The 22,360-nt window shown below is 44.3% G+C and overlaps 3 protein-coding genes across 12 annotated transcripts in view; 1 reads left to right on the top strand and 2 right to left on the bottom strand.

Annotated features, from left to right (window-relative positions):
* ZNF106 (zinc finger protein 106) overlaps window positions 1–6,021 on the bottom strand; it is a 79,733-nt gene extending 73,712 nt beyond the window's left edge. For 3 of the 8 annotated variants that reach the window (XR_012159443.1, XM_073348614.1, XM_073348617.1), the window contains exon 1: window positions 5,800–6,021. The gene's annotated coding sequence lies outside the window, so the exon portion shown is untranslated. The other 5 variants (XM_073348621.1, XM_073348620.1, XM_073348615.1 and 2 more) reach the window with 4 other exon arrangements.
* A 146-nt stretch (window positions 6,022–6,167) lies between these two features.
* Window positions 6,168–22,360, top strand: part of SNAP23 (synaptosome associated protein 23) — a 38,045-nt gene continuing 21,852 nt past the window's right edge. Inside the window, exon 1 of one of the 3 annotated variants that reach the window (XM_073348648.1) lies at window positions 6,168–6,190. The gene's annotated coding sequence lies outside the window, so the exon portion shown is untranslated. The other 2 variants (XM_073348645.1, XM_073348646.1) reach the window with 2 other exon arrangements.
* The window catches only part of LRRC57 (leucine rich repeat containing 57), a 49,425-nt gene continuing 37,280 nt past the window's right edge, over window positions 10,216–22,360 (bottom strand). The window contains exon 7 of the mRNA XM_073348634.1: window positions 10,216–11,556. Within this exon, the coding sequence (XP_073204735.1) occupies window positions 11,439–11,556 (118 nt within the window). The 3' untranslated portion in view covers window positions 10,216–11,438. The remainder of the gene's footprint in view (window positions 11,557–22,360) is intronic.

The following is a 22,360-nucleotide window of genomic DNA, read 5'->3' as shown; positions in this document are numbered from 1 at the left end:
GTAATATATTTATCCTTACAAAACCCCTTGTAGGGAGGAACTATTATACCCATTTTACTACTTAAGAACTGAGGCACACAGATTAAGTGATTTGCCCAAAGTCACAAAGGAAGCCTATTGTGGAGCAGGGAAATAAATCCAGGTATCCTGAGTTCTAGGCATTCCGAGTTCTAGGCTAGCCAACTAATTACTAGCATCCCATCCTTCCTCTAGTATATATACACACACACACGTAACATTTTAATTTCTTTGCACATATCACAACTGTATAACTCATGAAACAATGAGCACCAAAAACCAAGATGCTCAAATTGTTTTGGGTAACTATTGTTTTATAAGATAACTGATATTCACCTATAAGTTAGACTGATTATAGCAAGTTGAGTGCATGCTGGCATATGTTGGCATTTGATAATGTGTTTTTCAATATGTGACCATCTGTGAAAACTAATATTGGGGAGTTTGATGCTTCTGGAAAGAGGTCTGCCAGTCCTTATTATGAGGATTTCAGTTAGCCCTTCAGTCACACATGAAGGCTGCATTATAGTGGGCAAAATGGTGTAATACGCATCCATCCACACCAGCTTTTCCAGGCACTCAAGTTAGAGTTAAACACATGCTTAAGTACCTTGTTGAACTGGGGTTTAGATACACTATTCCACTGCAAGGAAAAGAGCCAGGTAACCATTTCATGCTATGGGTGCTTGTGCAAGGGTTTCCCTTATTTAGTACAGATATACTTCAAGATCCCAGAAGTTGCAACACAAAAGTTAACAGCCATTAGTTACTGGCAATGGGTCCCTATGACTTTCCCTCAACTAAAACTGAGAACATCTTAACAACTGAAGTGGATGGGACAGACATTTTCCAACATCAAAAGAAAACAAAAGCAAGAAAGTGTGACAGAAGCTTGGTGCAATATGATAGACATCTCATGTCTATCACACTTTCCACTACATCTGAAAAATGTTTCTCATCTATGCGAGAAGTTAAACCATCTTTCAACACCAGTTTTCAAGAAAACCTTTAAACAGGATTTCTTCTGATCTCTTCCTAGCAATAGCTGTTTATTGAAGAGGGATCTTGAATTTGGAAGAAAAAATTAGTAAAATTTAATGGAAAAATCAGTTACAACATACAAGGGGGGAAAACTTCTACAAAATTGAGAAATTCCTTGCAACATACAATATTTTCTTCTATAATTTTCCTGTTGCCCTGCTAAAACTGATTATAAAAAAAAAGAAAGAAAAACCCTGTATCACCACCTGGTGGCAGAATTAATCATAGAAGCTTCCAACTACTTGATGCTAAAAGAGACTTTTATGAATTTAAATTTGTCCCAAATATTCGATTTTGCAAAGACAAACTTTAATAAAACGTAAGACCAAGATAAATTGACTCACTTTACCAATCTGTTAAATGAAGATTACAACATTCCTACAGAGCAGATAAATTAAGATCAACATTTGTATAGCACTTTGAATATGAAAAGCAATACATAAGTGCTAAGTGTTATTCTCAGTGATGGATATGGGAGTCATATAAATTAAGATAGTCTGGTGGCCTCATAAGAGAAATATTGACTATAAAGTGAAATATATTTTGCTCACAGTGATTCAGATATTAAGATACCATTAGTTTACAGCCAGCCACTGGTTTGATTCATTCTTGGCCTCTGAACTGGAAGTATGAGACTGGAACACCTCTTATTAATGAAATCAAACATGTGACATTAGTCTATATTGAAGGGGGCGGAGGGACACATATGCCAATGCTTAAAGTAGTTGTCTTTCACCCTTGTTAGCAGTTTCAGCAGAGTGGCCATGGAAACTGAGTTACCCTCTCATAATCCTTCCAGTTCAAAGTTGAGGCACATTTGTGATGTGCAGGCAACCTAGAAATCCATTTGCCATGGGAAAAAAAGAGGAATTTGCATTTCTCTGTTTAAAAAAAAAAATTTTTAATTGTGGAAAAATAAAAACATTAACTAAAGTTTACTGAAAGTACAAGTTTCGCTTATTCAATGTACACAACCTCCAACTCCTGGTGTCGATTTTTGAATGTGCTTTAAATTTACACAGCTAACCATACGCCAATAAATTGCTTCTGGTTACTCAATGGCATATAGGGGTTCATATTTTAATGCATCTCAAATTTCACTTCAGCCTACAGACACGAGTAATGCAAGTTATGAAAAGATGCTGAAAACCTGAAAAATCACCCCTAAAGACTGAGTTTGGCAAGGACAAAGTGCACGCTGATGGTAGTGTGCTGTTTTGTACTGTATGCAGCAAGTCTGTAGATTACATTCAAAATCAGACAATTGTATAACACATGAAACACGCTAAACAAACAATGCAAAGCAGAGGCTGAAACAGCAGGACCATCAACAACAGTAAAGAAACAATGCACTGTGACTGGATCATTCTGTTAATTTTATTTTGTAGTAATGATTGATGGCACTGGTAGGCTTCAAACTTGCTTAAAAATTGTAAATATATAAATACAATATTGTGATCAACTCAGTGTTTACAGGACAGGGATCTAAGGGTACACCTACATTGCAAAAAAAATAATAAATAAATTAAAAAAAATATCCCAAATCAGCAAGTCTCAGAGCCCAGGTCAATTGACTTGGGCTTGCATTATGGAGCTAAACTTAGCTGTGCAGGGGTTCCTGCTGGGGCTAAAGCCCAAAGCCCACACTCCAGTGCAAGCAAGAAAGTCAACACTGCTACTTTTAGGTCTTGTCTACACTACAAAATTTTGTCAGCAAAAGCTGCCTTATGCCAACAAAACAGGGGAGGTCTACGCACTACAAAGCTACTTCTGGTAGCAAAACTCTGCTGTTTTGCAGACAAAATAAAACCATCTAACAAGAGGCAACTTTTTATGGCAAAGTGACAAAGCCTCAGTGTGGACTCTGTTTCGTTGACATAACTGGCTTCCACCAATATCCCACAATGCCTCCTGTGACTGCTCTGCTCACTGTTTTGATCTCTGCATGCTCTGCAGGTATGTGCGCCTTGCCTTTCAAAGCTCTAGGAAGTATCTGACAGCTGAGTATGCTGCTTCTGTTTGGGGATCAAAGAGCAAATCATTAAAGTAGAATACTCCTGTTCTTACCTGCACTAGGAACACAGTGTCAGGAAGGAAGGGGAGAGGGACTGCTGTACTGCTTTGACATTCCTCAGCGTGGAGAACTCAGAGCTGCTCAGGATGCTAATCCTGGCAGCTGAGGAGACTGTGGGAATCACAGAACCAGACAGGCAGGCAGAGTGGGTTGCTTCAGAAGAGACTGCTGTGCTGAGCAGTCAGGGGCTGACGTGGCGGGGGGGAGGGGGTCCCCCTCCCCATGCCTCAGGATAGGTCTGCCAGCCTGCTGAATCCCCCACCCCAGACACACTGTTCTCCTCTCCTTACCCCCACCCTACCCTTCAGCTGAAAAAGCGCTGACAATCTACTAAAATGCCCCTGGAAGGTAGGATTGAGAAACCTGCCCCATGAGGCATTGCAAACCCTTCTCAAAGCACCCTGCAGCCAGTTGCACAGTGGGATAGCTACCACAGTGCACTGCTCTGTCAATGCAAGAGCTGTTCGTGTGGATGCACTCTGCTGACACAAGGAGCTACTGTGGATATGTAACAGTGGATTTAATTAAAGCAGCATAACTTTTGCTAACAAAACATTGGAGTGTAGATGAGGCCTTAGACCAGGAGTGGGCAAACTTTTTGGCCCAAGGGCCACATCTGGGAATAGAAACTGTATGTCATGCCATGAATACTCACAAAATTGGGGTTGGGATGTGGGAGGGGGCGAGGGCTCTGGTTGGGGGTGTGAGCTCCGGGGTGGGGCCAGAAATGAGAAGTTTGTTCAGGGTGCAGGACGACGATCAGGGCTGGGGCATGGGGTTGGGGTGCAGGGAGAGGCTCAGGGGTGCAAGCTCTGGGCTGCGCTTACCTCAAGCAGCTCCCAGAAGCAGTGGCACGTCCCTTCTCTGGCTCCTATGTGGAGGCACGGCCAGGCAGCTCCGCATGCTGCCCCATCTTCAGGCACCGCCCCTGCAGCTCCCACTGGCTGCAGTTCCTGACCAGTGGGAGCTGTGGGGCCAGCACTTGGGGCAGGGGCAGCGTGCAGATCGGCGCTCCCTAGCTGCCCCTAAGCGTAGGAGCCAGAAAGGGGCCATGTCGCTGTTTCCGGAAGCCGTGGGGAGCAGCCCCTGATCCTGCTCCCCAGCTGGAGCACCAGAGCAGAGTAAGCCCCAGACTCCGCTCCCCAGCTGGAGTTTGAGGACTGGATTAAAATGGCTGGGGGGCTGGATCCAGTCCATGGGCCGTAGTTTGCCCACCCCTGTCTTAGATGCATAGAGCTCACCTGAGTCAGTTGACCCAGGCTCTGAGACTCACTGCCACAGGGTTTGGGATTTATTTATTTTCTTTTTGCAGTACAGGCATACCCTAAGAATTTAATCTGTGTTGATATTTAGAGGAGGGACTCAACCGAGCAGCGAATGGAGGAATGATAGACATTATCAGGAAGGTCCAAAAACAAGGGCCCAGAATCCACTTCTGAACATCATGCATCACACCTCAATCCCCTTCTCCTTCAAGCCATTCCTCAGAACATATCTGGTCCATGAAGACCACAAATCCTAGACCTCCTCTGAAAGAAACAGTATCTCATGTAAAATAAAAAAATTCAAGGAACAAAAGGAGCCAGTTAGCTAGAGAATAAATGAAGTCAGTTATCATTTCTTTCAAAACTACACTTAAAAGACTGATCAAAAACATATGAACTGTGGGTAAAAGTGTGAAGCTGAAATTCAGAAATATGCTGAAGGGTTCATAACAGAAATCGGAAGAGAAGAGTTCATGTAACATGTAAAAAAAAAAAAAGGAAATTTTTGTGGGTTAACATGCTCTTAAGCATAAGTGCTTACTTTAAAATGCATCATCTTCCAAAATGCATCCTGATGATATTTTGGCATGTTACAAGAACAAATTAACATTTGCACACTAATGAGCTCACCCACTGGACATATTTAGATGCAAGTTCACACCTGTTTTCAGACGTGTGCCTACTTTAACTTAATATACCTGGTTTCAGAGTAACAGCCGTGTTAGTCTGTATTCGCAAAAAGAAAAGGAGGACTTGTGGCACCTTAGAGACTAACCAATTTATTAGAGCATAAGCTTTCGTGAGCTACAGCTCACTTCATCAGATGCATATCGTGGAAACTGCAGCAGACTTTATATATACACAGAGAATATGAAACAATACCTCCTCCCACCCCACTGTCCTGCTGGTAATAGCTTATCTAAAGTGATCATCAGGTGGGCCATTTCCAGCACAAATCCAGGTTTTCTCATACCTGAGTGACGGAGTGAGCGAGGATGGGCACAAAGCGGGGCGGCTCCTACGGGCAGAGTTTAGCACCCAGCGTGGCTCTCAGTGAGGAGTTAAAGCTCTATAAATGGGCGTTTGCTTTAAAACAAGAGAAATTCTACTCAACCCAATGGGAAAAGATCAAGAGGCTCGGCGTTAGGAAGAACACGCACTCGCGCTCTCTCTCTACGGTGCAAGAGCCGTCCCGCCCGCCTTCCCACCGCCACGGAGCCCACTGCCACCTCCTATACCTGTCTCCCCCGACGTTCCCAGCAGCCTCCCGGATCTCCATAACCCGCCGCCACATTCCTGAGCCATTAATGATCCCAGCCCCTCCGACGGAGCAGCACCTGCAGCCGCCGAGCCCCTGCCCGCCACACAGCCGCGAGGAGGCCGACAGAGCCCCGTACTCACAGGCCGCGTCCTCCTGGTTCCACAACAGCGCAGCAGCCCCGCCGCCCATCACGCGGCTCGGACCGAGCAGGCCCCCCCACCTACCCGCGGCCCGCCGCGGCTCCCACAGGAAAACAGCGACGACGAGTCGCGCTCGCGACACGAGCGGGAACCGCGGCGCAGAACAAGAGGAGCGTGCGTTCCCGCAGCCAATCAGCGAGCACAGCAAACGCCTTGCATTCTGGGAAATGGCGATTTCGTTACCGCGCGGCTCTAGCCAATCTCTCGCTCTCTCTCCGCGCTGCTGGGTGGTGATTCGCGAGAATGGGGCCAGCCGCCATGCTGGGTGTGGCCGACGAGGTGCCTTTCTCTCCGCCATGTTGAAAGTGACTCTCCCCCGCTGTGTTGTCAGGTGGGCGGCGCTGGTTTCCGCTTCCGGTGGGGTTGGTGGCTCTGCTTGCCGGGCAGGTGTCTGTGGTGCGGGGAGACTCGGGATGGGGTATTAAAGCGACGGCTCCGCTCACAGTCTGGACTCGAGCGCGGTGGCGGCGCCTGCAGGTGGGAGGAGGCGGAAATCTCTGGGTGTGGCGCCCCGTGTTGCCTAGCTCGAGGTGGGGTGGGAGCAGGGCGGAGTCCGGGTCTGGTCTGGTGCGCTGGGCTGGGCTGGGTTGGGCTGGGCTGGGCTGGAGAGCGCTCTGGGCTGCCCCACGCAGGGGCTCGCTCCCCGAGGCATGGGCTGGCTCCCTCTGCCCATGAGCCTGGCCTTAGTGCGGGCCCCAGGCGTGAGGCCGGAACGGGAGCCGGGGATGGGGCGGTGAGTTCCCGGGAATGGATTTCAGAGTCCTGAGCTCCTGCCCAGTGATCGGGCGTGGAGGCTCTCCCCGTCCGGCGGAGCTGTGAGAGTGCTGCCCTCTCCTGGGGAGGCGCCAGCTGTGCTAAAAGGCTTCACCAGTTACTAGCAACAAAGGTAGTGGGGAATTGGCGACATCTCCGGTTCTAGTCACCGTGGTGACTTAGCTGTGTGTGTGTGTTCTCATGTACAATGTTCCCTCTAATCTTTGATGGGCCGTGTGTGCAAAAAATTTCTTCTGTGCAAATTGTTGTGCTTCTGTGCAAACTTTTGTGCATGCGGTGTTTTGCTGGGTGCCCATGGTTTAGGATCTGTGTGCGTGTGCACAGCTTAGAGGGAACAGTGGTCATGTGCTTATTATCTCCTGATACATTGGTTTAAAATGTGTCCTTTATAATGCATTCAGGGAGTGCTGTTTAGCATGTGTAAGAGAGAACTGCTGAGCTCCAGGAATTGATGCTGGGTGGCAGATACATACCTAGATAGAGAAGAAAATATAAGTGTTTAAGCATTAGAAATAAGAATGGCCCGCAACATAAGAACGGCGATACTGGGTCAGACCAGTGGTCCATCTGGCTCAGTATCCTGTCTTCCAACAGTGACCAATGCCCTGTGCTTCAGAGGGAATGAACAGAAGAGGTAATCGTCAAGTGATCCATACCCTGTCGTCCACTCCCACCTTCTGGTAAACAGAGACTAGGGATGCTTGGAGCATGTTATTACATCCCCGACGATCCTGGCTAACAGCCATTGATGGACCTATCCTGCTTGAACTTATAGGTTTTGTTTTGTTTTTAATACGGTTTTGGCCTTCACAACATCCCTTGGCAAGAGGGTGCCACACGTTAACTGTGTGTTGTGTGAGGAAGTACTTCCTTTTGTTCATTGAAAACCTGCTGCCTATTAATTTCATTGGGTTTCCCTTAGTTCTTGTGTTATGTGGAGGAGTAAATACATTTCCTTATCCCTGTTGTCCACACCAGTCAAGATTTTATAGACTGCTATCATTATCCCCCTTTGTCATCTCTTTTCTAAGTCTTTTTAATCTAGCCTCATGTGGAAGCTGTTCCATCCCTCTAATCATTTTGTTGCCCATCTCTGTACCTTTTCCAGTTCTACTATATCTTTTTTGAGATGGGGTGATGAGATCTGCATGCAGTATTCAAGATGTGGGCATACCATGGATTTATATAGAGGCATTGTGGTATTTTCTGTGTTATTTATCCCTTTCGTAATGGTTCCTAACCATTGGCACTTCGCACTGAAGAATGTCAGCTGCCCTCTTCAAGATGCTTTTAGAAGAGCAATTTGTTTCTTTATCCTTATAGAGCCTCCTCATCTCTGCAGAAAGAGTTTGGGAAAGTCTTTATACTAGGTGATGGCTGAAAGAAAGGTTCTTAGGGATGTAGAACCCTTATGCTACTCATTGCCTTTGCGGCACATGCAAACCATGCTTATATTATTGGTTTATCAAACCTTTGTGCAGATCTGGAGCATATGATAAATGGCATGAATCTTCTACTATGTTAGATTTTAAACATCTAATTTGATATTCTTTCTCCCTGGCCTTTATAAGGGAGGGATCCTGTTTGCTTTCTGTATGAACTCACAGTACCTAAGAAACGCTATCAGGTAGTTTTTAAAAGAAATAAAATTTCTATTTTTAGTGGTTTAGAACATAAAACTGGTAGGTCCTGCTTCCCTGTCAGCAAACTGACAAGGCAGCAACCCCCTGTAAGCTTCATAGATATTTAACAACTCTTCCCTAGTTCTTATCCAAATGTCTTGAGGTGCTTTTATAAACTTTTAGTTATCTGAGCCATGTAGGATTGTCTGAGAGGTACATAAAGAATACTGGATCACTTCACCCATCTGCTGTAGCCTCATCTGGGATGGAACACAATTACTGTTTAATAACAGACAGCAGAAGTATAGCCAAACGAATAATCTATCAAGTAGAATTTGCAAGGGAAATTTAGGAAGGTGTAATGTATTTACATGGGGCTGGGTAAGTCGAGTACACCAGGGTTTAACACCCCTTCTGTCATGAAAAGTGACATTGTCTACCTCATGAATCTGAGTGAGCATATTCCTTAATTTTGCAGATTACACATAATATCATGCCTTCAGCAATATGATGCCCACTGATAATCCTATTGGGATATTAGTTCAGTATTCAGCTGGAAGAAACATGTTGTACATCTATTCTGCTCCTCACAACACTTCAGGGGTTAGAGTTCAGAGTAACAGCCGTGTTAGTCTGTATTATAAATTGGTTAGTCGCTAAGGTGCCACAAGTACTCCTTTTCTTTCAGGGGTTAGAGTGGCTGCTCTAGGAAGGCTCTTCAGGGGACAAAGAAGTGGGCTGTCCCCAGTGCTGATGAGGGGGCTCTTTGGCTTATCAGTGTCTGGCAAGTGGATTCTGAGAGAGGCCTAGTACTGATCTGGAAATTCATCCCTTTGAGTACCTCACTCTTCTGTAAGTCTAGGCACATTTGGGACAGCAACCAACTGTACAGTAAGGTGTTAAATTTGTGTATAATAGATGGTCTTCCAGCCAATCGTGGGAGGGCTCTTATACACTGGTCATGGGGTTTTCCCAGAGGCAACAAGCTGGCTCTGCTTGGACAAATGAAAAGCTGAACATACTACAAGAAGAGACGGCTGGAAGAACAGGCACTGGTAATGCCATCTCATCTTTACAATGTGTTCAGGAAGTTGATAAGAGAAGCCAGGAAGGGTGCAGAATGGTATCTTTGTTTTTTTGTTTTTGTTCTCCCCCTCTCCCCCCACAGTTGCTTTACTTGTTTGGATATGAGACAGACTTTGAGGGGAGGGGAATATGGGAGGGGGAGGGAGGAGGTTCTGGTGCTGACACTTTATAGTGTCCAGCAGCAGGAATCTGCTGTGCCTATAACATAAGTAGGCTTCTTCTCCTTTCAACTAATAAAGGGATTTAAAAAAGCACATGCGTTTTTTCCATGCATTCTTTCATGTAAAAGATGTAGTAGTCCTAAGCCAGCTGTTTTTGTCTTCTAAATCACCTAATTTCAAATTTATGATAGTACTGCTCATCACTTTTTATCTCAAATCTCTGTGCAAACATCAGTATATTAAATCCCTGCATTCCTTTGGGGATAGCCATTGTCTCTCTTTCAGTTGTGATAACTGAGGCACAGAATAGTTATGACATGAGTGAGGCCACACAGAAAGTCACTGTCAGAGCTGAGATTACAGCTCAGGAGTCCCACTTTGTTGCTGAAACAATCATGTTTGTCTCTTATTTCCTGCCTTTCTTTCTTTGGAAATATCTCATACCTGTAGATGCTCCTGTCAGCAACCTACGGTTTGGTGTTACCCTGTTTTTAGTCAAGTGTGATTGTGTGTACTCTACTTGCGTTCTTCACTGGTGCTTGCACAGAATTTCACAAGAAATCAATGAGCTAGTGAAGGAGTTTCTTTTGAGGAGAGTTTTGTAAATCTTATTCACTTTTACTGGTAAACACACCAGATTAAACAAAGGATAAATCAGGTTAGTTATTTGTATAGTCACTTGACAAGGTTTAATGCAATAATTCAACACAAACATTTTATTCTGCAACACATGATATCCTTAAACCTATACTCTGGGAAAACTTTTAATTCCCTTGATTAAGGGACAGGGCCACATATGCCTATTTGGTATCATTACCATAGTTCGGCAGTTTTGTGCTCCATAGAATTTTTCTCTGGCTAGACGTAAAATTAATGCCCAAAGGGACACAGTCAATAGTATTATCCCACTAAGAATTTCTTACCTTGTATTGTCATAAGTAACATCTGCCATTAATCTAATGGAAAGATCCCATAGAAAACATTGACTGGATTTATAGACTTTAAGGCCAGAAGGGTCTATTATGATCAGAAGGACATAGGTAGTAGAACTTCACCCAGTGATCCTTGAGTCAAATCCATGATGTCTGGTTTAAACTAAGCATATTTTTTAAGTACAGATCCACTTTTAATGTAAAGACTCCCAGTGATGGAGAACTAAATACTTAAGTAATCTGTTCTGATCGTTAATTACCCTCATTGTCTTAAAGTTCTGATTTATTTCTAGTCTAAATTTGTCTATCTTTAACTTCCAGCCTTGTATCTTGTTATGCCTTTGTATACTAAATTCAAAGAGCGCTTCTCAGAAAAAACTTCCTATGCAGGTATTTACAAACCATGACCAAGTCTTATCTTTATTTATCTTCTCTTGGATAGACTAAATAAACTAAGCTTCTTTAATCTTTTGCTGTAAAGCACATTTTCCAAACCTTGAATATTCTTCTGGCTCTCTGCTGAACCCTTTTCAATTTCACATCTTGAAAACTGGACATGGTATTATCTCTGTTTAGGGCAACAGAGAGACTATTGCTGGAATACTATGTCTCTACTTTTACTTGTGATTCCCCTACTTGATGTCCCAGTATTTCTGGTGCACAGGAGCTTTTCACTAACAATAATGGCTCTTTGGTGACTCTTCTGAAATAATTGGGTGATCACTTGCAGATAGAAGTGGATATTTGTCACAGACTGACTTATTAATATCTGTACAGATGCCCATTATAATGGGGGGATGTTATAGAAGAAGCAAGTTCTGTGAAGCATTTCTCACTTCATAACAGCATTCTCTGTCGTCTTAGGGTAAAGCTTTAGCCAACTGTTCTCCATCCGAATGTTGGTTTTGGCAAAACATGGCAGTAGCTGTGTAGTGGTGGTGATTGTTAGATGATGACCAGCTCTACATCCATGTGGTGCTGGCACTTCAACCTGGGTTGCTTCATCAGGCCTCCCAGCAGCTTCTTAGATATGTTGAATGGTATGCGGGGCAGGACTCACCCTTGTAGGACTCTGCAGATGAGGGTTTGTCAGTGGAGGAATAGTTGCCCTCTGGGTCTGCTCTGAGAGGAAAGATATAAACTATTTCAGTATATTTTTATTCATCCCACCAGCTTCTTGTGGAGAGACAGGAGTATTCAGTGATCAAAGATATCAACTATTGTACTACATTAGACTTTTGTATAGTCCAGTACTTCTCAAGCTCGTGCCTTTTTTTTATTGGCACTTTACCCCCCCATTATAAAAGTGTGTAGTGTAAAAAAAAACAAAAAAAAAAACCCTAAGTAACAATAAGCCTATATAATACAACTGTCACTGCATTTGACCTCACAAACACAGAAGATTTTGGTTCACTGCCCTGAAATTATTCTGGAAATCTTGTTTTCACTGCTTGAGAACTGTAATAAAAATTTCAATGCCTCACAACCCTCTGACTGTCTTTTGTGATCTCCCCTGTCCCCTTTCTGGAGAAGGGGTGGAGGGTCACAACACACCAGCTGAGAAACACAGGTATAGTCTAAATCCTTTCCATATTATATGGAATGTAGTCTTCCCCCTGCCCCTTTTGTGGAAGGCATGAGAGTACAACATACAAAAGAGAGGAAATCCTACTAACTTAGTGAATGAGACGCTTTAACAAATGTAATATTTAGGAGGAAAAAGCAAATGCTAGACTGGGGACAATTACTGGAAAAAGGAACTGCCTGTAGACTTAAAATGAATTGTGTTGTAATTTTTTTAATCTAGATAATGAGCTGAGTTATGAGGTAATTTACCAGGTTGAGACATTAAAGATCTGAAAACTTGCACCATGATTTGTTAATAGTGATGAGCTATTTGCTTTGTATTGTTGGTCGGTCAGTCTTGATCAGAAATATTTTATTTCCTTGTTATTTCAGAAATTAAATTTGATTCCACACATCTTCTCCCCCCCCCCCCAATCATTCTAACTGGATGTGATGCTTATTAAATGCACATCACTCTTAAACTATAAATTGTGCAAATGAATGACTTCTATTAAAATTTGCTATGTTATGTGGCTAATGCATTTAAAGCTACTTGACTTTCTAACACACTAGGTTGTTAACCTGAGGGAACAGGTAGTGCTAAATGGCCTTGCGGTTCTTGGGACTCTACCTGCAGTTGAAAAAGTAAGGAAACTGGTTGGATGTTACAAAGCAAATATCTCCAGCAATCCTGTTGGATTAAAGAATAAGATTAGAGCGAGTACAACATTTGGTATCTATTAAAGTCAAAATGATTTTTGTGAGTGCCTGTAAAGTAGAAGGAAGTGGAGAGAACTTTAAGAGTTTGTGTTGGGATCTCTTCCTGATCATTGGGGTACTAGTGTTCTTAGCACCTGAATCGCATTCAATATGATACTAAAAATAGATGGAGAACAACAAGAGTGCTTCCTAGAGCTGAGATGGGTCCTGCTGATAACTACAGAAGTACACAAACAAGGAAATACTCTCGTGCTTTTAGAAAATACAGGATATGTGTACACTGCAATAAAACATCCATGGCTGGCCCATGTCACCTGTCTTTGGCTCCGGCTGCTGCAGGGCTATAAAATTGCAGTGTAGATGTCTGGGCTTGAGCTGGAGCCTGGCTCTGGAACCCTCGCAGCGTGTCTTATTGTAGTGTAGAGAGATCCACAGGGCTCAAAATAAGTACCTGCCAAAAATGGAGTGGAGGAAGTACAAAACTGTCTAAGAGAAATAATCTTAGATTTCCTAACATTAGAGGAATTAAAACTACTTTATTTAAAATATATATTTTTTTTAAATCTCCATAGCATTGGTTGTGGCCACAGCTGCCTAAGGAGGAGAAAGAGCAGAGGGGAGAGAGCTGGTACAGAGAGCATTGGGAAGAGCAAAAAGTCGATAGTGGGTACTGGCCAGAGCTGGGGAACCCTTGCTGTGTTAGAGGAGAGCTTGTTTAGAGGCCCCCAGGAAGGAGGGGAAGAACCAGCCTAGGTAGGAGAAGCTGATTCCAAAACAAGAGGGTTGATGCTCAAGGGTAGATGTAGGACTTGCAGGCAGGGACACCTTGGTGAATGGAACACTATGGGAAGTCCCCTTGCTGCAGGAAGCTGAGCCCAGAACAAGGGGCGAGTCTGGAGGGATGTTCCCTGAGCAGCAGGAGCACTCGGGTCTGGAGGCCTGACTTGAGTGCAATACTGTGGAGAGTTCTGTGGCAGGGAACTTGACTTGGGGCAATGAGAGAAGACTTCAGGAGAGGAGTGACTCTTGGAGCTCTCAGGCAGCCTGGAGAGTAGGGCCCTGGAAAGGGGCTAAAAGAACTTTGACGGGTGGGTGACCTGTGAATGGTGACCTTTGAAAGGGTTTGAAGAGCTACTGTGTTGTAATCTTGTCTGTCTGTGGGGATTTGAGAGGAGCTGTTTTTACTATGAGTGATAAGTGAACTGAGACACTCCATATGAATATAGGGTTTGAATTTGCACCGAAATATAATATTCCTTTGTGCAGGTGGATTTCATGGAGAAACTGAGACAGGCCTGACGATTGTGCTATGGTCTGCTGCAGGAGGATGCCCCAGGTGGGGCTCATCAGATCAGTGTTGCATAGTCTATTTTAAAAGCAAAATAAAACCAAAGTAACCATGTGAGTTGCAGAAAGTATAAAAATTAGTGTGCAGTGTTTTCCTCATGCTGCCCTGCCAATGTTCTTCAAATGTAAGCAGTGCAAATTAGCTCTTGAGGTGAGTCTTCATGTTTGTTTAGTCTTTTTTCTTACAGTGCCAAATATACTTTTTTTCTTTTTCCCTAGGAATGTGACAATCACCAGCACAGACCACTGAACAGACATTAGAGGCTAACAACTTCTGATTACTAATAACCTGGAAGTCTGAAGTGGGAAAATTAGAGATGAAAGTATTCCATAGCCAGATGTTGGGTGTGGAGTTTCTTACTGCTGAATCAGTCTGAGATTCTTCCAGTTTCGTTCACAAATTGGATATCAATTTTTCCTCTCGCCTCTCCCCAAAAGGACAGTTATTGTACAAGGCAAACATGCAATGTTAGAATCATAAGATGTAGTAAGACCCTGGCTTTGTCATCATTCTCTGTACTCCAGCAGTAACTATCCTCCTTGGCTGACAGATAACTTCATTTTCTTTTCCCTCACCCCTTTATTGGTTACACTCAAGAAAAAAGGGGGAACTCTTATCTGCCATGAAAAGCCCTTTATCTGATTTGGGGAACAAGCATCAAGGCATAGCTTGTTCTCTGATACTGGTGAGGAAGGAAGAATTTGTGAAGCTGTATTAGCTGAGCAATAGCAGAACTGGAGGGAGGGCAAATGGTATGGTGGAGGGGGACATTTCTGGGAGGGAGGGGATAGTGTGAGAGGCATGTCTGGGGAGAGAAGGGACTTGGCTAGAGGATGAAGGGGACTCATAAGTTGATTGAACTGTCATCTTTGACAGTCCAATTTAAATCTTAACGCACCTACCCTTAGCAACATTTTTTCTTAAGTATGGAAATCTTTAATTGTGAGGTTGTTTTTAGTTGTTCTAGATTCATTATGTAATTCAGGAGGACTATACAAACTCCCTGTTGCAGACCACAGCTTGAAATCCACTACGGAATACCTGTAGGTGATCAGAGTTGCTTATGTTAGAGGCTCGAGTGATCATTGTTAGATGTATCCCTGGATAAATTTAACTATGATAAAATTTACAGTTGACACAAATATTGAAGTGGTTGGAAATATACAGGAGATAAGCACCAAATGCCAGTGACCTGGATAACTTAGAGTAGTGGAAGTTACAGGCAATGATGGAAGATCTATTAATGTAAAGATCTACACATGGGAGACAGAATAATAACTAAAGTACCATATTTATTGCAGTCAAGGAAATTTCTCATCTTTCTTGGCTTCACTGGTTTAAGATTACTTGTTGTCTCAGCAAACACCATTTGCTTCAGGGAAGGCTTGTGACAAGAGTTTGAGGGGGATGTGTCTACAAGATAATGTCTGTTAGAAAGTGAGAACTGTTGCTGAAATGAGTGAACAGTGTTTTCTGTTTAGTTACATGTTTAGAACTTCTTGTTTTTTGAATATCTTGACACTAGAATTCAGTCTTTTTTTACATTTTTTGTAGGTCATAAAATTTACCATAGCTGCTGATGGTAATACATTACTTTCCATTCATGTTCTGTTTGCCCTGTGGAGAGTTGGATTTTGTTTTCAGGGAGTTACTCTTCAAATATTGACTTTTTTTTCTAATTTAAACTGCTATGTTAAAGTATCTGTGGCTAATATTTTCGAGTGAGGACAGCTGAAATCTCTTTCTTTATGGAGGAATAAATAGGTTGTTTTGTTTTGTTTTTGGTAGAAATACCTTTCTTTGTATAAAAAATGTGCAGAGAAGGGCTACTAGGATGAGCCAAGGAATAAGAGGAGACTCAAAGAGCTTGGATTGTTTAGCTTAACTGAAAGAAGGCTATGGGGAGATATTATTGCTCTCTCTAAATACATCAGAGGAATAAATAGCAGGGAGGGAGAGGAATTTAAGTTAAGCACCAGTGTGGACACAAGAACAAATGGATATAAACTGGCCATCAACAAGTTTAGGCTTGAATTAGATGAAGGTTTCTAACCATTAAAGGAGTGAGGTTCCAAAACAGCTTTCCAAGGGGAGTGGAGCAGTGAGGGCAAAAAAACCTAACTGGCTTCAAGACTGAGCTTGATAAGTTTATGATGAGACTGCCTATAATGGCATGTAGCTGATCTGCAACTGCTAGCAGCAAATATCTCCAGTGGCTGGTGATGGGACACTGGATGGGGAGAGCTCTGAGTTACTATAGAGACTTATTTCCCAGGTGTTCGGCTGGTGGGTCTTGCCCATATGCTCAGGGTCTAACTGATCACCATATTTGGGGTTAGGAAGGAATTTTCCCCCAGGTCATATTGGCAGATACCTTGGGAGTTTTTTGTCTTCCTCTGCTGCATTTAAGTAGGGATCACTTGAAGGTGTAAACTAGTGTAAATGGTGGATTCTTTGTAACTTGAAGTCTTTAAATCAAGAGTTGAGGACTTCAGTAACTCAGTCAGAGGTTAGGGGGTCCATTACAGGAGTGGGTGGATGTAGTTCTGTGGCCTGCAATGTGCTGGAGGTCAGATTAGATTATCATGATAGTCCCTTCTGACCTTAGAGTCCGAGTCTATGCTAGGGCTTGGAGTTCAATCCATAATCCCCTTATGTTGAAACTGCATCATACAGTTGGGTATGTTTCTTAGTGGTCTATTTGAAAAGAAGACCATCAAGGTTTAATGGACGCTCTATTGTTAGCCCTTGGACACTGCCCCTTGAAATTCAAGAGAACCTCAGAAAAAAGCAAATAAACCCCACATTTAAAATGACACAGATACATGTAACAATTCTCCAGTATTGGACAGTGTCGGAATTGGTGCATGGACTGTGGATCTGAGCCTAAATTTTTTTCACAGTTTGGATTGATATAAAAAAGATATCAAAAAAGTTATATCTTCCCTCCAATTTCCCTAAAATTAAGCTACTTCTCTAAGGGCTGGATCGAGCCATTAACCTCTCACCTTACCTGAAGGACCCCTGAATTAAGTGAATCCATGAAGTTGCTGAAGGTGGAACAAGTCCACATGCCTCTCCTACTGACCAGGGTTAGGAGCTTCTGTGTCAGAAAGCTCAAAGATAGACTGAGTCTTCTAGACCATCCCAACTGGGAATGCAGGATTGAAGGCCCTGTTTCTCTCCCCACCCTTTTTCCCTTGCTGGTCTGCCACTAAGACTGGTGGACCCCAGGGAATGCTTTTCATACACCTCCTGTTTCCTCCTTCAGACTGGCTTGAGTGCATGGTTCAGACATGAGTGGCCTTGGCAAGATGCACAGCCATGTATTGCAGGTTTAATGTAAATTAAAAACTTCTACATCAGACAGGGTTTCTGCATCTTTGTATGGTTACCATGAGCAGTGATCCCAAGATGGCTGTAATATTTAGTTAATTCACATCAGTCAATTTCCTTTGGAATGGGTGCATAGAAGAAAACTCAATTTGTTTTCACTAACAGTAGAAGTCAAAAGTTGCTAGACACTAGCGTTCTAAATCATGGCAAAAGTGTGGATGCCTTTCTAAAATTCATAAGCTTGTCTTTACTCAAAGCAATATACTTTTGTTCCAAATTTGTTTCAGATTTTATTTTTGACAAGTTTGTGGAAAGCCAAACTTTTTTTCAACATCACTGCTTAGATGTCCACTTTTTAAAGCAAACTTTATATAATAAAAAGCTCAGACTAGATGCAGTATCTAGCTTTCATAGAGGTATTGGTTTTACCCAGTTGTTTTAAACAGGGTTGTCGGAGGCCTAGAAGCTGTTACTTACCTAAGTTCTATTTTATTTGACTTACAGACCTTAAGTTCTTCTTGGCTTCTTGTGCTTTGGCTTACAGCCATGTGACCTCTGAATAGCTACATGGAAATATGGTGCTATATATTAACTCCTGTCATTTTGCTGGTGAAGGTCACCTATTTGACAAGTATGAAACTGGTACTACAGTAGAACCTCAAAGATATGAACACCAGAGTTATGGACTGACTGGTCAACCAGACACCATGTGGAACTGGAAGTAAGCAATCAGGCAGCAGCAGAGACCAAAAAACAACCTACTATACTGTGCCTGTACTGCATCTTAAAGGTAGGCACATCGGGGCTGCCTGATCCCACCCCACCACCTATTTGCCATGTGGGAAGCACCACTTACAGGTAGGGGGTGAAGTTGCTGAGTTTCACTGGCATAGCTATGAGCCCCCAAGAAGGCAGAGCAGGAGCAGTGCTGGGATCTGCAGCTTTCCTGTAAGCTACAAGCACAGTTTCTTTCCTGCCCCCTCCAGGAAAGAAACTTCCCGAGTTCCTGCTGGAACCTGGCCTGGAGTGTTTGCTGCTGGAGCCCAAGCTCCTGCCTGCACGCTGCACTCTGGAGGAGCAGCTCAGTTTTAAAGGGCCACAGCCTGCACCATGTACCACTGACTCTACAGTGTCCCAGGGTGTCTTATTCATCACGCTTGTAGCCAGGGGCTGGAACCAGCTGCCTGTGCACACTCCCATTTGCTGGGCAACCACTTACAGGTAGGTGGTGAAGATACTGATGTTCACGGGCATAGCTGTGAGCTCCCACTCTGAGCAGTCCGCCCTGGGGAGCATCTCATAACATCTTGTTGAGAGTTACAAACATTTTAGAAAAAAGAAAAGGAGTACTTGTGGCACCTTAGAGACTAACCAATTTATTTGAGCATAAGCTTTCGTGAGCTACAGCTCACTTCCTCAGATGCATATCGTGGAAACTGCAGCAGGCTTTATATATACACAGAGAATATGAAACAATACCTCCTCCCACCCCACTGTCCTGCTGGTAATAGCTTATCTAAAGTGATCATCAGGTGGGCCATTTCCAGCACAAATCCAGGTTTTCTCACCCTCCACCGCCCCCCACAAATTCACTCTCCTGCTGGTGATAGCCCATCCAAAGTGACAACTCTTTACACAATGTGCATGACAATCAAGTTGGGCTATTTCCTGCACAAATCCAGGTTTTCTCACATCCCCCCCACCCCCATACACACACAAACTCACTCTCCTGCTGGTAATAGCTCATCCAAACTGACCACTCTTCAAGTTTAAATCCAAGTTAAACCAGAACATCTGGGGGGGGGGGTAGGAAAAAACAAGAGGAAACAGGCTACCTTGCATAATGACTTAGCCACTCCCAGTCTCTATTTAAGCCTAAATTAATAGTATCCAATTTGCAAATGAATTCCAATTCAGCAGTTTCTCGCTGGAGTCTGGATTTGAAGTTTTTTTGTTTTAAGATAGCGACCTTCATGTCTGTGATTGCGTGACCAGAGAGATTGAAGTGTTCTCCGACTGGTTTATGAATGTTATAATTCTTGACATCTGATTTGTGTCCATTTATTCTTTTACGTAGAGACCGTCCAGTTTGACCAATGTACATGGCAGAGGGGCATTGCTGGCACATGATGGCATATATCACATTGGTGGATGTGCAGGTGAACGAGCCTCTGATAGTGTGGCTGATGTTATTAGGCCCTGTGATGGTGTCCCCTGAGTAGATATGTGGGCACAATTGGCAACGGGCTTTGTTGCAAGGATAAGTTCCTGGGTTAGTGGTTCTGTTGTGTGGTATGTGGTTGTTGGTGAGTATTTGCTTCAGGTTGCGGGGCTGTCTGTAGGCAAGGACTGGCCTGTCTCCCAAGATTTGTGAGAGTGTTGGGTCATCCTTTAGGATAGGTTGTAGATCCTTAATAATGCGTTGGAGGGGATTTAATTGGGGGCTGAAGGTGACGGCTAGCGGCGTTCTGTTATTTTCTTTCTTAGGCCTGTCCTGTAGTAGGTAACTTCTGGGAACTCTTCTGGCTCTATCAATCTGTTTCTTTACTTCTGCAGGTGGGTATTGTAGTTGTAAGAAAGCTTGACAGAGATCTTGTAGGTGTTTGTCTCTGTTAGAGTTACGAATAAGCTCCATTCCCGAGGTGTCTGTTACTCTGAGGTTCTACTGTACGCCAAAGACAACTGTTGAATAAAACTTGTGATCAAATTTGGAACCTTCATACTGTAAATAGAACTTGTTTTACTATGTCCAGGGAGAGGGTGTGGCCATTATGATTTGCAGGCCATGTGATGATGGTGTCTCCCATCAACTTGGCACTGACCCTTTACAAGGGAGCCATCTTCTTTGCAGGGTAGCAGTAAAGTTGATACCAAGTCCTGACATTACTCCTTCAATTGATGCCATTGCTAATATTTAAAGCAGTGTCCTGCAACTCCCGCCCCCCCCGGCCCCTCCAGCTACATCTGTGCTGCACCTCACTGGTGGCAGCATGTAGGGTATATGTAGCTATGCACAGCAGTCAAAAGCAAGCTGCGTGCTACACATCTCAGTGAAAGGCTCCAGCAGAGGGAAGCAGCACGGAAAGGTTCTTGCACAAGGGAGGGTAAACTATGGCCTGCAGGCTGGATCCAGCCTGTCAGGGCTTTCAGTCCAGCCCACGGGATTGCCAGCCTGGTGGCACAGCGGGTCTAAGGCAGGTTCCCTGCGGCCGGCACCACGTCCCTGGGGCTGCAGAGCGCTTCATGCGCTGTCCTTGCCAGCAGGCACTGCCCTCCTCCTCCCCCCTCCCCCCCCCCCCCCCCGCAGCTCCTATTGGCAGGGAACCATGGCCAATGGGAGCTTCTGGGGTGATAGCCACAGGCGAGGGCAGCACGCAGTGGAGCCGCCTGCCCTGCCCTACCCCACCCCCAGGAGCCACTGCCGGACATCCTGGGCACTTCCAGGAGCGGCGCGAGGCCAGGGCGGGGAGGGAGCCTGCCTTAGCCCTAGCTGTGTGCCGCTGCCACCCTGGAGCCACTTGAGGTAAGCGGTGCCGGGCCGGAGCCTGCACCCCTAATCCTTCCTGCCACCCTGCCTTGAGCCCCGTACCATGCCCCCCTTGCCCTTAGCCCCTTCCTGCACACAGAACCCCCTCCCACACTCTTTTTTCCACACTCCAACCCCTTACCCCAGCCCAACATTCATGGCCCTGCATACAATTTCCCCACCCAGATGTGGCCCTTGGGCCAAAAGTTTGCCCACCCCTGTTCTAGCAGCTCCCTGTGGCTAGGAAATGCTCTGGAAGCAGGGAGCTGTCAGAGCCTTTGCCTGCTGCCTCCCACTGCAGGAGCCTTTCCCTGTGGAGGGGAAAGGCTCGAGCAGCTGGGCACTACACTGCTAAAAATAGCAGTGTAGACTGGAAGGCACTACTTGGGTGTGTCGGGAGCCATGTAGGGTCCATAGGCACTGGGTTCAGGCATGTCTTAGTCACCTAAGCAGTACCTCGCTGTCTACTCTATTTATACCAATGCTGGGGGCATGCAGTGTATGCACTCTGCTTGATGCCGTAAGGAGTGTGCAGTGTCGAGGTACCCTTAGTGATGGCTTCAACAGTTACCAGTACCAGACTTAATTGATCTATTTATCCTGTAAGTAAAAAGCTTTACTACTTACCTTTTACGATGGCGTTAAATGAATTCCTAGGAAAATCTTACTTTTTGCTTAAATGTTTCCACCTGATCTGCGTATGGGTATAGGGAAACTTGCCTGATTTCATAAGGATTAATAATTCTAATTTTCATTGTTTTCTGAGAAACAGTGGGTTTGGGTTGGCAGTGAGATACTGTGCAACAAAGGGATGTCTAGTGTTTCTGCTTCCCTTTTTGCAATGATTACGTTGTGTGTGGGAACTGTAAGATAAGCGGCTCAGAAAATAGATTAATATTGGACATCAGCAAGATCAGTTAACTGCTTGGCTAACCAAACAAATTAAGTAAACTGGCATAAACTGTCTGTTTGCTTTCATTGTCAGGTGTCCCTGAAGAGGTGGACTGTAAACTCTGAGCACCTACAAGGCTGGAGCTCTGGGAAAGGGTGTGTTTAGGCTGCTGGGGACTCTGGGTTAGCATTGGTCCTAGGGTGGTCTAAGGCAGGTGGGTCACAAGAACCATTTCTGTGAGGAGAGAACAGGCAGAACCTGTGACCAGAAGTTTGCCAGAGATGCCAAGGAAAGACTATGCTACAGCTTACTCAGACCAACAGAAGCTTAAGAGAATGTGGGGCCCAGTGTGATAGGACACAACACAGCAGCCTGATCGGCCCTAGCAGAGGGAGCCTTACTAGGACTGTGTAACAGAAGTTAAGTAAAAGCAAACTCTCACGTATAAAGAAAAGGAGGACTTGTGGCACCTTAGAGACTAACCAATTTATTAGAGCATAAGCTTTCGTGAGCTACAGCTCACTTCCTCAGATGCATA

The sequence above is a fragment of the Lepidochelys kempii genome, chromosome 6, assembly GCF_965140265.1.
Source record: "Lepidochelys kempii isolate rLepKem1 chromosome 6, rLepKem1.hap2, whole genome shotgun sequence".
Classification (NCBI taxonomy): domain Eukaryota; kingdom Metazoa; phylum Chordata; order Testudines; family Cheloniidae; genus Lepidochelys; species Lepidochelys kempii.
The sequence above is the reverse complement of the archived record's forward strand: the minus strand, read 5'-3'. Positions and strand labels throughout refer to the sequence as shown.